Source organism: Nicotiana attenuata, unplaced genomic scaffold, assembly GCF_001879085.1.
Source record: "Nicotiana attenuata strain UT unplaced genomic scaffold, NIATTr2, whole genome shotgun sequence".
Classification (NCBI taxonomy): Eukaryota; Viridiplantae; Streptophyta; class Magnoliopsida; order Solanales; family Solanaceae; genus Nicotiana; species Nicotiana attenuata.
The window spans coordinates 140,632-158,261 of record NW_017670809.1 but is presented as its reverse complement, the minus strand read 5'-3'; the positions used below and the strand labels follow the sequence as shown (position 1 = coordinate 158,261).

Sequence of the window (17,630 nt, the reverse complement as noted above, 5' to 3'; positions counted from 1 at the left end):
AAAATCTCGGGGAGGGTCAAAAATTACATGTCTACAATATTTAGCATCTAAAAGAATACATAATGAGTATGAATTTTTTAATAATATTTTTGATAACTAAACAGGAATATCTAGATCATCGTATCTAATAAGAGAACCTTTTGAATAATGAAACATTATTTGACAATCTAGAGCTTTCATACGGACCATTTTACCAAATATATAATGACTTGTAAAACTAGAGCTTTTTTACTGGACTGGGTGAAAAACCAAAAGAAAAAAAAACGACTTAATTTATGAGTCCATAATTTTTAATTCAACAAAGGAAAAAAAAATTAAACAAGTATGGAATATTTCTATTCTTGTTTAGGGAAAATGCGAAACCAATTATAATAATTATGTTTTCATTCCTTAAAAAGAAGGAAAATTTCAAACATAGTAAGAAAAATAAGAGCAAACGAACATAACCTACGTAATATACGCAAACAAAATTTTGGAAACAAACCAATGACAAAAACCTACGTATATAAGTAAAGAAAAGTTTGGAAACGAACAATGAATTTTCATTTATTTATGTATATATTTTTTTGTACATTTAGAGACGGAAACATGCAAAGAGTATTTTTGTACCCTCAGTTTTCAATTCTTTGTACTAAGTTCTTATTTAAATTTCTTAAGAAGAATATATATTATAATTATAGTCAGTTTAATAAATAAAGTTAGTAAAACACACGGTTAAGATGGTAACAGAATTTTCTTTTTCCATCTATACGTACTTCATATAGTACTCTTTAATTACTTTCTCAAAACAAAGTCAAGAATCATTATTCTCTCTCTATTAATTACTTTCACGGCTACTTAGTTCTGCTGAACCCGTTGCAGCTATTGAGTTTTGCCGAATCCGAACTTTAACGCTGCCGTGAGGATGAAAGTTGAGGAAGAGAAGAAATATGCATTGTTATTAGCAGCTAAGGATTCAGATTATGTGAAAAAAGTATATGGAGGATATTACAATGTGTTTGTTGAAGCTTATGGAGAAGAAGGAGAGAAATGGGATTTGTTCAGAGTAGTAGATGGTGAATTTCCAGACATGACTGAACTCCATAACTATGAAGGTTTTGTAGTTAGTGGAAGTCCTTATGATGCTTATGGGAATGATAATTGGATTCTCAAGCTTTGCCTTCTCTTACAAACTTTGTATTTCATGCAAAAGAAAGTTCTTGGCATCTGCTTTGGCCACCAGGTATATATATTTGAGTTTAAATTTTATACACTGATCGATAGTGTAAAAGAGTGATTACATTATTAGATTCCTAAAGAATAATTACGAGTAACTTTGCGTACATGTCCATAATAATTAAGCTCTATCAATATATAACTTAGAAAAGGATTTAAGTTATATATACATTGACATCGCTCGTTTACGCTGTTGGTAAATTTCAAGTAGTGGTGGTAGGTTAATTATCATTTTATGTGAGATTACCGGTTAATGTTTATCATAGAGATTTGCATATAATTACCTTAGTGTGGCTTGACTACATAAATATTTTTTTCACCGTCAGTACATGAAACTTAAACTCCCTAGAATAATAATAAGATGTCCAACTTGATTATAACAAGTTAATGATATGGTATATAGTTTGTATATTATCAACATATATGTGAGTTAAATGCACGTGAAAATTAGGAGAAAATACTATTGAAAACTAACATATGGTTCAATGTTTATATATACATACAGGTTTTGTGCAGAGCTTTGGGAGGAGATGTTAGGAAGGCTGATAGTGGTTGGGACATTGGAATAAGGGAAGTGAGCATTTTGAAGGAATCCCCAACATGTAATAGTTTCCTTGATTTGAATGAAATTCCACCTACACTTTCTATCATTGAGTGCCACCAAGATGAGGTATCTCTATATATTACTCCCTTTCGTCCTAATTTATGTAACAATCTTTGACTGTATACGGAATTTACGACCATCTTTATATTAGTGAAAAAGTGTACTTTCTCCCTCCATCTCAATTTATGTGACAATATTTGACTGAATACGAAATTTACGACTTTCTTTGTATCAGTGAAAAATTATACTTTCTCCCAGCTTCTGTCTCAGTTTATGTGTTGACTAAATATGAAATTTACGACCAATCTTTATATCAGTGAGAAATTGTACTTGGAAAATATATATGACAGTATGGAGAAACAAAATTGGACAGGTATGGGAGGTGCCAAAGGAAGCTAAAGTGATAGCATTTTCAGACAAGACGAGAGTAGAAATGTTCACAAATGGAGATCATATTTTAGGCATTCAAGGTCATCCTGAATATACCAAAGATATTCTCAATAATCTCATAGATCGTCTCCTTTCCAATGGTTCGATAGAGGTAAACTCACTATTACCAAGTGTATTGTATACTTCTTTTGTCTCATACTTTTTGTTTTTCAAAACTTAAACTTCATAATTTTCATCCTATTTAAACATAAAGCCGTAAGTTTTTTGAAATAAAAGTTACAATAAAGTGATAACAATTAATAATTTAAAATATTAAAAAGGCATATAAAAAATACGGTAATAAAATAACTCGTTTTGGCTCTCGAAATCCGGCATTTCACATAAATCAGGACGGAGGGAGTATATTGTTTCTTTATTTCATGGTTGGCTTATTTCTTTGTATTTTTGTAATTATAATTTTGGGAATTTCATACTTTGGTACAGAGAGGATTTGCAGAAGATGCTAGATCAGAGTTACATAAAGCAGAGCCAGATCGAAAAAGTTTGCAAGAGGTTTCTCAAAGGGAGATTGGATTAAGCATCCCTTGCAAATATTAATATTCTTCTTTAATTTTTCCCCTTCTTCTCGTTTCTATGCATTTTCAATCACATTTTGAGAATTACTATTTACAGAAGACAATTTTACGCTGTTAGAAATTGGCCGCAACTAGTCATTTTGTACTTGTCAAATTGTACTACTTAAAATGTGCAAATTCACTGCAAGAAGCTGTTCCAAGTTTTTGGATGGCAGTGCAGCTAAGGTTAATGCACATTATAGCGTTCTCTATATTTAATTAGATATCTCAATTTTGTCATGTGCAGGTATTTACATGATAAGACATTTTATTATAGCAACATATGTGACACAATAATAAATGGGAAATATGGTGTATCCAAGGGTGTGACATATATTTAAATGGTATTAACTGAAAACGTTAGGCTCGTGGCATCCGAGGGTAGGGCTGTGCATAATTTGGTAAAAACTGAATTACCGTACCGGAACCGAAATTTTTTGGTATTTGGTATTCGATGTTTTGGTATTCGGTATGGTATTTGGTTTAAGTTTTAAAAAATATTGGTATTAAGTATGGTATTTGGTATTTTAAAATGAAATACCGAAATACCGATACCGTACCGAAATATATATTATATTACACAATACACATATTATTAATTATAACATAAATATAAAATCTAAAATTTTATTTTTCTTTATTCTCTAAGTTCATCAATTAACTCTAAGTAACAAGACGTTTCTAATGATCAAATTGATTCTCTTATGTATAGTTTTCTCTCTCTAAGTTGATATTTGCTAGTTTTGGACAAAACTTTGGTCAACAAATATTTTTAGTTTTGTACTTTTGAGTATTTTAATTCAGAATATTACATTATATGACTCTATGCACTAGTTAGTATTCAAACCAAATAAACCGAAGTTACCAAACCGAATAAACCGAAACCGAAAGGAGAAAAACCGAACCATACCGAATTTAATTAGGTACGATATTGGTATTGCATTTTAAGAAACCGAATACCGAAAATACCGAACCGAAATGTCTAAATACCGTACCGTACCGACCGACGAACACCCCTACCCAAGGGTATGACATATGTTGTACTCAATAAATGAATTAAAATGGATGAAGTCTCAGATTTAAATCTTAGTGGACGCAAAATTACTAAAGAATTTCTTTTTATCTGTCCAAGCTTTAGTGGACAGAGTATCCAATACTTATACTAGTGTAAGATAATATGTATCCGTGAATTTGATCGAGGTGTCATGGAAAAAAAGAAAGAAGAAGTTAGAATTTTATGTGTTGGCAGAGGGAAAAATGATCCGAAACTATATAAAGTTTTGAGCTCCTTCTGAAACCAACTACCTGAAATGTTGAACTAAAAAATCTTAATTTCAAGTCAATTCAAGATATTTCTATCCCGAAAAATTAAACTGAAAAATGATAATTCAGAATGCATTGGCTAATTTTTAAAAGCCCTTTAGAATGGCTACCTGATGTCATTTTTACTAAAGCCTCAGATCAATTATAAATACAAATATGTGGGCTGAGCCCAATACAGACAAATGATAAACAAACTGGCCCAATATTATGGTCCAACACATCCTGTAGCACAAGAATGTACGGCTCTTTTTGTTCTAGATTAAATATATATATTTAAGTTGATATAACTAAAAGGATGAGATCATAAATATATTTATACTGTGATATCTAGAGCAACACTTTTGGTTAAATTTGGCATGTTAGTGCTAAGATAAAGTTGTATTGTTATTATTTACTTTGAAATAAAAAAAAAATAGTGAGCTGGGCTACTAGTTATATATACTTTTTATTTTCGAGAATGATATTACATACCTATATATTGCAAAATATGGAATTGAGTCAAATAAAATCTTATCTTACAACTGTGCTACCATTGTCAAACTCTGATTCTGCACTAGTCCAATAATCAAATACAGTCAAATCTCTCTATAATATTCTTATTTGTTCAGACATTTTAATAACATGAAAAAACTTGACCGTTATAATAAAGTGTTATTATATACTCCAATATAGATAATGACTGTTATAGAAAAATTTGACTGTATAGGATCTTGACCCATCGAAAAAGATTTTAAATACTATGAATTTGTGAGAAGTTTTATTTTGTGTCTCGTACAACTGACACTAGTTGTATGAGGCTCCTTTTTGTCTCACAAATTTGTGGACCCCAATCTTACACTTTTGGGCCCACAAAAATTTGGGTCCACAAAACTGTGAGAAAAAAAGGTTGCCTCATACAACTAGTGTTAGTTGTATGAGATACAAAATAAAATTTTCCTGAATTTGTTATTACTCCCACCAGATAATAATATGAAGTAGCACAAAGACAAACTTGAAAACAAGAAGAAAGAACAATACTGGAATCTTGGAAATTGAATGGCAGTGCTTTTGGATTTCTTTGCTTTGCATGAAAGTTTCTTAAGACTTAAGTTAACCAACAAATTCCTTCATCTCTGCCTTCCTTCTTTCTCATTATAACACCCCATTCAAGCTATTGTTTTGGCCATAATCCAATTGCGTAAATTGATTTAACGAAAATTATGGCTGATGAAGAACAGAGGAAGCCAACGACCCGAAGAACTCCTCTTAGCCAAATAGATGAGGTACTTCCTTCCGGAGGCGAATCAAAAATTTAAATTTTATGGGTTCAACTTTTAAAATTTTCAGTATTAAACTAATTATACTGTTAAAACTATGGGTAATAATATTGGTTATGATTTTAATTTTTTTTACATATTTTTATACTCCGTGTCGAAAGTTATAGGTTCAGATGAACTAGTAGGCGGTAGACTACGTCCGCCCCTGCTTCCTTCTATCTTTTGTTGAAAATTTCTTGTTTGCTAAATTGTGGTCTCTCTTTCTTTAATTTTCTTTTCTTAAATACTTTTTATTTTATTTTTTGGGTGTGGATTCTAATTATTTGAAGTAATCCATTAATTTGCGTGGCAATGCGTGTGAATATTCAGGATAGAGTTTGTATAATGTTGTCGATGGTTGAAAGTGAAAGTGAAGATGAGGAAATTACTGCTTCTGATGAAGAATTTCTAGAAAGTGAAATTCAAGGTAATTTACGTACTCTATTTCTAGATAATTTGGACTCTATATAAAACTCCAAACTATCTATAAAATCACAGGTGTTGATGATTTAAAATTTCAATCTAACCTTATATATTCCAGTTTCTATACCATAAATATTTATAGTTCTTTGTTTTCCTTTGGATATTTTCTGTTTGCAGATTTCGAATTAGAGTTTTACGACAATGAGTACGACGATGACAACGAGGTCTCTCTCTAGCACATACACACACACTAGAATTCATATATTTCTATACATTTAAAGCATAGTGAATTTTCCTCTTTTGTAGGATATGGAAGAAGATGATGTTGATCCAGATGAATTATCATACGAGGTATACAAAAGATGTTATTTATTTATGTATAGCTCAAGAAATACATGACATTTATTAAAGAGTATATATATAATATATTGTTACAGGAATTAATTGCTTTAGGAGAATTTGTTGGAGTAGAGAACAGAGGATTATCTGAAGCAGAAATCAACAAACACTTGCATTCATCTACATTTCAATCTAACAGTTCCAAGACCCTTATTGATCGGTAAGTAGGCGAAAATCAGCCACTCATTTTAAGATCTGAACTCGTGACTACATTGTGACATCTTGACCGTTAGATCGTCCTCTTTAGAACAAATTACCGTTAGATCGTCCTCTTTAGAACAAATTATAACAACTTGAAAATGTGGATTTTTTTGGACGAATAGATGTGTGGTGTGTCAACTGGAATATGAAGAAGGAGAAAATCTAGTGGCACTTCCATGTGATCATCCTTACCATTTAGATTGTATACAAAAATGGCTTCAGATAAAGAAGGTAATATAATTTGCTAATTGCTCTCATTTATTCTTCTTGCCTATATATCTTCTTGATGTTCATTATTTTATTTTTCTTTGCAGATTTGCCCTATATGTAATGATGAGGTCTCGTCCACTGATGTAGCCAAGAATGTATAGCTCTATGTCACTTGTTAGGGGCGGAGCTAGTGTTAACGTTACGGGCTCGGTTGAACTCAGTAACTTTGGTCGAAACTTTGTATTTGTCATAAAAAATTCATTGAATATGTACAAAATATTAATTTAGAATACAGTAACTTAAAAGGACTAAAATCCCCGTAAGATTCAAATCTTGGCTCTGCCGCTGTCGCTTGTATCAAATCAAAATTCTTGTACTGAAATCAGTCAAGATTCAATGATATTGCCATGGGAAATTGGGAACTGGATTAAACGCGCGACTTTCTCAACATCTATTTACTACTTTCTACAGAAATTCTATTTGAATTAATTGATGGATGTGACCTTCATGTTCTTTGTATATCATATGTCTTAGTTTATTTGTAAATGAACTTCCACTATATTGAGAAATCAAACTGATTTTTTCTAGGTTAATAGGCAACTAATCAAGTTTTCGAAAGGTAAAATAGTACTTAGTAAAGTTGACAAGTGCAAATCCGGAGTACTTAAAATTCATTGGAAAACAAGTACCTGTAATGCAAACTTTTGTATGTAGATTATTAGTGAAGCATTAACCATCCGCTGTAATGATTGGAGAAAAATCACATTTCTATTTAATTAAAGGTTAAATGCATATATTAAAGAACACAAATATTTTACGTGAAAAACACCTGGCTCAAAAGGTGAAAAAACTACGACCTACTTTCCAGTAGGATTTTCCCAAACTCTCCACTAAAATCACTGAGCCAAAAAATGCATTTACAAAAACTCTTTTGTAAACCTAGGATTAACTCTAATCCTGTTGTAGCACACAACCTCAACTGTTGCGACAACTTCAAGTTAGCTCTAACTTGAAAACTCTGAGTACCTAATACAATTGCTTCTAGATAAAGCTGAAAGGTACAATATAAAAACACCTACTACAATTGAACTAGAATAAGAGACAAACACTTGGAACTGGTTCTTCTATCTAGTTCAAGTAGCTTCAGGTATGCACGCTTGAATCACACACAAATTACTTGCAAAATTGCCTTGCTATTTTGCTCTCAATTCACGTTTAACTTCTGCTTATGTGTGTTACCTGTAAAAGAGAACAACACTGATATTTATGGAGTTAGTAAATAGAGATTGACTAGAATTCTGATGCTACTCTTCCTTGGTAAAAGAGTTCTAGTTGATCTCAACCTCTAACTCTATCCTTTTCTTAAGCCGTGTTCTCTTTGAGTAATGAGTCTTTCTCCTTATCCAATATGCAACCTTTTCGATCAAGATCAGGAGATATCACTTCTGGTAAGTTAGGTTTATCTCTTTCACGTGCATCTCACATGCTTGAGTTGACCATATTTGTGCTTCACTAGGATGGACCTGGTCCATGTCTGAGTTCCTTTGTCAATCTTCAAAACTCTCCTTTACTTGGGCTAACACAACCGACCCCATGTACTCTATAAGTAACAAACCTAACCTTAGGTTGAAAGTAGTGACGAGCTTGTACAAAGGTCAGAGTCCATACCAGTAGCCAGTAACAATCCATAACAATATAATTAAAGCAACATAAGTAATAACTCAATGATAAAATGCTCAGCTCGTTTACAATTCCGGAAAATAAACATTTTCTTTTTAATTATAACAGTAAAACTCAAATCTTTTGCCAAAATCACCGAAAATATGAGTAAGTCTGAAATCTGTGATTTTTCTCTAAAACTTTAACAACAGATAAGAAATTTTATTATCAGATGGCATGAGAAAAAATGCTTCTCTATGCCCACATATTAAGTATGCATGTATAATGCATGCAACACAGTGATGAACTCATGTACTCACACTCTCAAAGTACTCAATCTCACTGTCTTGCATTTCCACCCATCACGCTCACTATTCAGCACACTCAGTCATTCGGCACTGTACAGGGAGATCCAACCCAGATATAAATGACAACTCGCGCACAGTCACTCAATACTGTATATGACCAATCCAGCACAGGGAAGATCCATCCCAAATATATATACATAATAACTGGCATTCAGTCACTCAGTATTGTATAGGGCCAATCCAGCCCAAACTCCATCCTAAATATAAATGTATAGGGCAACTCCATGCCCAGGGAACTCCATCCTAAATATAATGTATAGGGAAACTCCATGCCCAGGGAACTCCATCCCAAATGTGAATATATATGGCAACTTCATGCCCAGGGAACTCCATCCCAAATATAATATCCATTGCGCTCGCAGTGTAGGGTGCAGACTCCGGAGGGGCTCCTTCAGCCCAAGCACTATGATAAGCTAGATCCAGGCATAAATAAATAAATAAAACATGCTGTGGCATGCAGCCCGATACCATAATAATAAAATATATAAAGCCAATATGGCCTGCTTCGGCGTGCAGTCCGATCCCATAAATATTGTCACGACCCATTTCCTGATCAAGCCGGGACCGGCACTCGATCACTAAACATGACCGAGCGAACCATCTCTGCTTATCAAATCTATTATAACTCCAAACTTTATATGCAACAAGGCAATACTCTAACCAACAAGGCCAGGCACTTACCAATACATGGGGTCGGTTATGCTGATGCTACACTCTGTGCATCTTTTTGCACAGATCACGGTGCCGGAGCAGCTTTTGGACAGCAATAGTAGATTTGGGAGCTGACTTCAGTCCAGAGACACCGAGGTAGCCTTGCTGACGTCCGCAGGCCCGGAGTTTCTTCTATCTTTACTTTAGTTTGTTATCCTTTGTACCGGAACAAACAAAACTATGTTTTATTCAGACATTGTATTTAGCATTCTCTAGACGTTCGTGAGTTTGTGACTCCAGTTCTTGGGTAGAGTTGTATTGAACTTCCGCATTGCTTTCAGTTTATTTATATTTAAGACTTCTGCTTTTCTATTAAATGTTTCGTTGTTTTTATTAAATGTCGAGGTTTGCTAAAAGAGATAATAAATAATTGACTTGCCTAGCTCCTAATAGTAGGCGCCATCACGACTCCCGAGGGTGGAAAATCCAGGTCGTGACATTAAGTACAAAGAATAATATAAAAATCTGAAATTTATGCACATATATCCACATAATCATCTAAACTTTAGCTAGAAAATAATTCTAACCTAATAGGTACTTACTACTCCAATTAAGTATATATTAACTCTTTTATGCAATTCATCAAACACCTTGTATGCGTGCTTTTGTGAGTTAAACCACTTTAGTAAAGAGTTATATCAACTCACCTCAAAACTCCTCGAGCCAATACGTAGCCCCAGCCCAATTGACACCAGTCAAACAATCGATTCTACAACAACCAGTACATTTTAATCAATTTTAAAGTACTACACCTAAATATGAAATTTATTGTTGATATAGAGGAAGAAGGGAATTAACTACTTAATTCTTAGCTAATACTACTGTAGGGTAATTGACAATAAGGAATTTTATATACCTGAGTTCAAGAATTAGCGACTTGTAAAGAAACCTAAACTTCGCGTTGCCTGCGTGAGTATTGAGCAGCAACGCTCTGTCTCACGATTCTGCGTTTGTTTGTGCGTGAACGAGGGCTTTTTTTTTCTTTTTTTTATTCTGCGCTTCAGATTATGCGTATTCTATTTCTTAGTCCAAACCCCTTTTTACTTCTTTTGCAGTCCACGACCCTTTATGGGTTAGGACTTTTCACGTTTTCCCTTTTTTTTCTTTTTTTTTTCTTTTTGGTTTTAACTTAACTAGTATTAACTTATACATACTTTTAATATTTAATAATAACAAAATTATTAATATTCTCCTAATTGTACATCCAACTACTTAAGTGTATATATATATATATATATATATATATATATATATATATATATATATATAGAGAGAGAGAGGCAAGAAAAATAATAATAATAATAATAATAATAATAATAATAATAATAATTTAATTCTATAAATAGCGTGTCTCAAAACTTTTATAAATTTGAGGAGTGTTACAAATATCCTCACAATCAGGCCTTCGGCCTCACTCAGTCATCAATCTCTCCAATCTCTCGGGCTAAAAATATCGTAAAAATCAGCTCAAAATGATGATATGATGTATCAATAAATAGCAATAGAGACTAATATGTGACACAAAAATGAATGAAGATGAGTGAGTATGAAATTTCAATTTAAACAAATAATTCACCAGCAGCATGACCTCTCTAGCTCTCAAGAACATCGACATATAGCCTTAGCATGATTTTTAACATGATTCTCAGCTCAATATCTCTAACACATGAAAGTACATGGATAATGCCAAGATTATTTGACTACAAAATTCCAAGGAATCAAATACGACACAATTTCTACGGTGCACGCCCACACGCCCGTCACCTAGCATGTGCGTCACCTCCAAACAATTCATATAACACGTATAATCAGGGTTCATACCCTCAGCTCCAAATTTAGAAATGTTAAATACCTCAAACCGTGCAATTCTTTATTCCAATAAGTCTTTGCCTCGCGAATTAGCCTCTGAACGCCTCGAATCTAGTCAAAATTAATTCGATACAGTCAACAAAAATTATAGGAATCAATTCCATTGAAAATACTAATTTTCAATAAAAATTTAAATTCAACTCAAAAGTCAACAATGGGTCCCACGTCTCGGAACCCGATAAAATTTACAAAATATGAATATACATTTAACAATGAGTCCAACCATACCAATTTCACCAAATTCCGACATCAATTCGACCTCCAAATCCTCAAATCTTATTTTCAAATCCCTAGCCCAAATTCTCGAATTACACCTCAAAAACACGTAATCTAGTCGAAATATTCGATGATAATTCAATATTATTGAGTAAAAATGATCAAATATGACTAACCTCAAGATTTCTCGTGAATTCACTCTGAAAAATCTGCCAACAACCGAGCTCTCAAAATCCAAAATGAAAATGACGAAATGACAATTTTCGATCCTTAAAGAGGAAAAAAAGATTGTGTAGAACAATGGTGAATTCACCCAAGTTCCTCAAGAAGAAATTCGCAGCAACTGCTACACAAGTCTCCTTGCCAAAGAGATGCCCTAAAATGACTTAAAATAGCTATTTACAAAGTTCCAAAAGTGGGCAAAATTGCCCTATCAAGCCAACCGTAAGGTCGACCGTGAGATGCTCTGAACCGTAATGAATTTCAGAACCTTCATTTATTCAACTCTTTAGGCTTCTCTTGAGCAGTGTCCAACGGTTGGAGCAACCGTGTCCAACAGTTCCGCAGAAGCGACTGCACCAGCAAAACCAGAATTCCAGCAACTTCAACAAAGCTCAAATCGATCCGAACCCCGTCCGAAACTCACCCGAGCCTATCGGGACCCCATCCAAACATACCAACTAGTCCTATAACATAATACGGACTTACTCGAGGTCTCAAAAATAATGCATAACAACATTGAAATGATGAATCACACCTCAATTCAAACTTAATGAACTTTAAATTTTTCATCTTTCAAATCTCGTGCCGAAACATATCAATTCAATCCGGAATGAACCCAAATTTTGCGCACAAGTCATAAATGACATAATGGATTTGCTCCAATTTCCGGAATCGGATTCCGACCCTGATATCAATAAAGTCAATTCCCTGTCAAACTTCCAAACCTTCAATTTTTTACTTTCGTCATTTCAAGCCAAATTCAATTACGGACTTCAAAATAAATATCCAGACACACTACTAAGTCCGAAATCATCATACGAATCTATTGGAACCATAAAAACTCCATTCCGGAGTCCTTTGCATAAAAGTCAAACTCCGGTCAACTCTTTTCATTTAAGCTTCTAAACAAGAAATTCATTCTTTCGAACATATTCCGAAATACCTGAAAACCAAAACCGACAATACACACTGGTCATAATACATTATATGAGGCTACTCAAGATTTCAAATAGTCGAATTGGATGTAAATGCTCAAAACGACCGGTCAGGTCGTTACAAAATGCTATACTCCCTTAATTAAAATTGTGCCACTATTCTCATTAATTAAATGTGGGCTCTTATATATAAGGTGCTACCTTGCCCTATCAAATAATATTACTATTAGATTAATGAAACTTGTTATTACTCCCACCAGATAGCTTTCTGCATTAATTAGCACAAACACAAACTTGAAAACAAGAAGAAAGAACATTATAATTTTGAAAATTGAATGGAAATGCTTTTGAATTAATTTGCTTTGCATGAAAGTTTCTTAGGACTTAAGTTAACCCACAAATTCCTTCATCGTTCTTAGTTCGTTTTTGCCTTCCTTTCTTGTCATTATAACACCCCATTTAATCCATTTTTTGGCCATTCAATTGCAAAAATTTATCAAAGATTATGGCTGATGAAGAACAAATGACACAAACGGCCCAAATTATACCTCTTAGCCAAACTGATGAGGTACTTTCTTTTTATTCTTTTTCTTTTCTGAAATACTATTCCCTCCGTTTTAATTTACGTGTCCAACTTTCCTTTTTAATCGGTTTCAAAAAGAAAATACTATAATTAGTACAAAGTTTTTAATTTCAACATTCATGTTACTCTTAATGACACTTATTTGTAGAAATGACATGTCATGTTTAAAACTATAAGATTCAAAGAACATTTTTGGTGTGTTGTCATATTTAGTTAAGATTACAAGATTTAAAAGTGTTCTTTATATTTTAATTTTTGTGTATTGTCAAACTATGATACATAAAATGAGAAGGGGGAATTACCTTTTTTTTTTCTTCTTAAATTGCTTGATATTTAATTAATATTCATGCAAGGGAATGTGTGTATTCAGGATGGGGTTTGTATTATGTTTGAAAATGGAAGTAAGTGAAAGTGAAGATAAGGAAATTATTGTTTCTGGTGAAGAATTTCCAGAAAGTCAGATTCAAGGTATTTTTTTTTTCTTTAATTTGGAGAAATAATTCAAGAAGCCCATCGAAATCCTATACTACTCCTATATTATTTCACCCAAAAAAAAAGCCGAAGAAATGCTTGGAGTTACATATAAAGTCTAAACTATACACATTTTGCAGTTGTTGATGATTCACAATTTCAATCAAACCATAAAATGTTTTGCCTTTTGATATTTTCTCTTTTGCAGATTCCGAATTAGAGTTTTTCGACAATGAATACGACTATAACTACGAGGTCCCTCTCCAACACTACACGCACTAGAGTTCACAAATTTTTTTCTCTATATATATATATATATATAATGCAAGTTCAGTTTTAGAATTAGGACTAAAAAAGGGTATTTTACCTTTGATCATTGTTGAAGCTCGTAACCATCTCATCTAAAAATTTAACGGTTAAAGAAATTATACTTTTAGTTACTTAATTATGTCGTCAATACGCTCTATACGTGCAAGCTTGATGCTTTTTAGCCAAGCACAAGTAGAAATCCTACTTAATAATAGGTGGCATAAGACTCGAATTCAGGACCTCTAACTGCTCTGATATCATGTTGAAATGTGTGACCATCCCATCTAAAAGTTTAAGCAGTTAGAATTAAAAACTACACTTTTAGTTACTTAATTATATATATATCAACAATCGGGCATATGTAATGTAACTTCATTTGCACATAGGTTAAACTATCTAGATCTTAAATGCTTACCATGTTGTAAATGAGGAGCCCTCATTTCTTAACGTTATTAGGCTAAGTGTCATTTTTTACACATATACTGACACACACACACACATATATATATATATATATATATATATATATATATATATATATATATTCAGTTCAATTAGAAGAGAAACAAGATCAAACTCATAAAATATAGGAGTACTATATGGCACTGCGTATTTTCTCCTTTTGTAGGAGATGGAGGAAGATGATGTTGATACAGATGATGAATTATACTACGAGGTATATAAAGATGGAGCAATTTAATATTTAATTTATGTGTAGTTCAACAAATTACATGAAAGTTACTAAAAAGAGTATAGTTGTCTCACAGGAATTGTCTGAAGCAGAAATCAGCAAATACTTGCATTCATTTACATTTCAATCTAATAATTCCAAGACCCTTATTGATAGGTAAGTAGTCGGTCACTCATAATCATTGTAACATTTTAAAAAATACTTCTTCCGTACTAATTTATGTGAGGTTGTTTGATTCGGATGGATCGGAGTTTAAGAACGGAAGAAAGACTTTTGTAACTTGTTGTATTGAATAACGTTATAGAAATTTCTGTTGTTATCTATCATCGATCATTATTACTAATATTAGAAATTTAAAATTAAATTAGTTTTAAGTATAGAAACATATTATTCTTTTCGAGATAGACTAAAAGGCCAAAAGAATATCACATATATTAATACAGAGAAAGTAGTAAACTTGTCAATACTTCCTTCTTCTTTTTTTCTTCCTTTTTTCACTTTGATTTGAGGATTTCACTCGGTTAAAAAGAAAGTTATGACTTTTCACATTTTTTATTGTTCCTCTTTTACTTTTTAGTTTTTTTTTGTGTTTATCAGTGTGTTTATATATTTTCTTTCCAAAAGCTCCTTTTGTCCGATTTTATGCGACTAAGTTTGACTAAACGTGGAGTTTAAACGAATATAGGTGTGTGGTGTGTCAAATGGAATATGAAGAAGGAGAGAAGTTGGTCGCACTTCCATGTGATCATCCCTTCCATTCAGATTGTATAAATAAATGGCTTCAGATAAAGAAGGTAACTTACTAAGTCAATATGATTTGGTGTAAAAATGGGATGAATATATGTTTTTGTTGTTCTTAATGTACTACATATTTCTGTTTCTCTTTGCAGATTTGCCCCATATGTTGTGATGAGGTCTCATCCACCAAATTCCTCAGGAATGATGATTAACTCTAAATTTGTATTGATAATAGGTGAATTTGACTATAATCACACCTTAAATAATCACCTTCTTGTGTAGTTTTAATGCTAAAAGTGATGACAAAATGCTCTTATTAGTGCTTTTCATGATTTGTAGGTGATATATGTAGAAGGAAGGCTAAGGAGCAGTTTTGGAGTCAAAAGTGATGAAAAAGAGGCCAACTGTGAAATTTCCCAAGTGACCCGTGCAAAACAGGCCGAAGAATCAGAGAACTGGATCCACCGCGGTTCCACCGCGACCGCGGCAGAACCGCGGTGGGAAGCAGCTGCAGAAGATTGAGATTCCGCGAGGGTGTTTGGCCGCGGTTCTACCGCGACCGCGGCAGAACCGCGGCAGGCGCAGTAAACTTCAGGGACCAAAGTGTCAATTACGGGATTTTTAGACCTAAACCCTATTTAAAATATTAGACTTTGCCCAAGAGAGGCATGTATTGATTTTTTAGGTTTCTTAGCAAGGAAAAACATTGTGAGAAAATACTCTAAACATCTTTCTTCTTTTCTTTTGATTTTATGATGAATTCAAGCTTAGTTTACTTTCCCATAGCCATGAGTAGCTAAATTCCTTGTCTAAGGCTTTGATGGAACCTATTGGGTGATGAACTTCTTGTTTATGTGAATACAAATTGCTAGTTTGATCTTTATTTGTTCAACTTCGTGTTCGTTGTAGTTAATTGACAGGATCTTCAATTAGCTGTGCCTATTTAGTATGCATAACTTGGAAAAGAGTGCATATTTAGGGTATTGTTGAACAACACCACTCCTAAATTATTAGAGGAATCTATAATTGCGGGTTTAAAGGCGGGATTAGGAATAACGAAGCCTTGGGTGCAATCTAAAGTGAATTGTGCTAAATAAAGTAAGTTAGTGTAGCTCGGGAGAGTGCAATAGCAGATTACTGTAATTACTCGGGAGAGATTTGCGGTAAGATTAGCGTTCATGATTGATAGAGATGTGTGGGTAAATTTGTATGAGCATAAACAGAAGGGATTCCATCAATAGGGGAAATCATTGCCTTAGTTTTTTTTTTCTCATAATTGTTTACAACCCTTTTAATTTAGTTACAGCCATTTAGTTACTTGCAAGCTAGTTATTAAAGAACACTCAACTGAGAATTTGAATATTTGAGAAGCTGGTTCTGAAGACTTAGTGGGTCTGAAGATAGCGGTTGATAGGTTAACTATCTGTGGATTCGACCCTGGGCGTAATACTCGGGTTATATTTGCAACGTCCGCAGAGTCCTTTTTATAAGGCATAGTTGGGCGTGATCATATCAAACCAAATTCTTGTACACCAATCAAGATTTATTGAATATGCCAAGGGAAATAAGGAACTTTATATATCCATGGGTTTGTCTTTGTATATTTGCATATGCACTTCTATCTAAAAAAAACAAAATGTGTCACTCACACTACCTTTTTTTTTCTTTTTGTAAGAGGGGAATTTCGCAGCCGCTACAATTACTGTTACAGCCTTTGCCCTTCGGATGAGCACTTTGTGGTGAGCACTTTGTGCGCACTGGATAAATCTCCCCCTGTGTAATAGCCTCTAAACTATACAGGAGATGTAAACCACACTAGACAAGCCCTGTGCGACAGACTCAACCAAGAAGACATTGAGGGAAGATTCGTTACAGATGACCAGCCTCCAAACCAACTGGGCAACCCTGAAGAGTTTACCTTTGTTTCTAAGCTGGCTTATGCAACTTGCAAAAGTGCTAAAATCAAATACTAAAAGGGTAAAAGCAAAAGTAAAAGTAGTGTTGGCAAGTGCCGTGCTAATAGGAAGTAATCAACATTTACTAAAAAATAACCTTTTGAGTAATAGTAAAGTTTGTAAAACAGACGTAAATGTACAATCCACTTTAATGATTGGAGTAAAATCACACTTTTTATTTAATGAAAGGTTAAGTGCAATTAATCAAATATCACAGTGACTTAAGTTT

The 17,630-nt window shown here is 33.3% G+C and overlaps 2 protein-coding genes, 1 long non-coding RNA gene and 1 pseudogene across 3 annotated transcripts; all 4 read left to right on the top strand.

Annotated features, from left to right (window-relative positions):
- The first annotated feature begins 904 nt into the window (after positions 1–904).
- Positions 905–2,786, top strand: LOC109243522 (annotated as a pseudogene).
- Positions 2,787–5,296: 2,510 nt separating this feature from the next.
- On the top strand, positions 5,297–7,193 carry LOC109243524 (E3 ubiquitin ligase BIG BROTHER-like). Its single transcript, XM_019410469.1, has 7 exons — positions 5,297–5,408; positions 5,772–5,868; positions 6,042–6,088; positions 6,171–6,215; positions 6,302–6,423; positions 6,587–6,695; positions 6,779–7,193. Exons 1-7 carry the CDS (start codon positions 5,346–5,348, stop codon positions 6,833–6,835), a joined length of 540 nt encoding a protein of 179 aa, XP_019266014.1. The 5' UTR covers positions 5,297–5,345; the 3' UTR covers positions 6,836–7,193.
- Positions 7,194–13,131: 5,938 nt separating this feature from the next.
- LOC109243527 lies at positions 13,132–14,497 on the top strand. The gene is made up of 3 exons (XR_002070576.1): positions 13,132–13,222; positions 13,608–13,705; positions 13,917–14,497. It is a non-coding gene; the product is annotated as an uncharacterized LOC109243527 (long non-coding RNA).
- Positions 14,498–14,589: 92 nt separating this feature from the next.
- LOC109243525 (E3 ubiquitin ligase BIG BROTHER-related-like) lies at positions 14,590–15,812 on the top strand. Its single transcript, XM_019410470.1, has 5 exons — positions 14,590–14,693; positions 14,785–14,864; positions 15,394–15,502; positions 15,599–15,681; positions 15,786–15,812. The coding sequence occupies exons 1-4, from the start codon at positions 14,649–14,651 to the stop codon at positions 15,656–15,658; spliced, it is 294 nt and encodes a 97-aa protein (XP_019266015.1). The 5' UTR covers positions 14,590–14,648; the 3' UTR covers positions 15,659–15,681; positions 15,786–15,812.
- The last annotated feature ends 1,818 nt before the right edge of the window (positions 15,813–17,630 follow it).

Coding starts and splice junctions, on each gene's coding strand:
- LOC109243524 (XM_019410469.1), top strand. CDS start 5,346: ATGGCTGATGAAGAACAGAGGAAGCCAACGACCCGAAGAACTCCTCTT. Junction 5,869..6,041: donor TCTAGAAAGTGAAATTCAAG/GTAATTTACGTA, acceptor TTCTGTTTGCAG/ATTTCGAATTAGAGTTTTAC. Junction 6,216..6,301: donor CAGATGAATTATCATACGAG/GTATACAAAAGA, acceptor ATATTGTTACAG/GAATTAATTGCTTTAGGAGA.
- LOC109243525 (XM_019410470.1), top strand. CDS start 14,649: ATGGAGGAAGATGATGTTGATACAGATGATGAATTATACTACGAG. Junction 14,694..14,784: donor ATGATGAATTATACTACGAG/GTATATAAAGAT, acceptor GTTGTCTCACAG/GAATTGTCTGAAGCAGAAAT. Junction 15,503..15,598: donor AATGGCTTCAGATAAAGAAG/GTAACTTACTAA, acceptor TTCTCTTTGCAG/ATTTGCCCCATATGTTGTGA.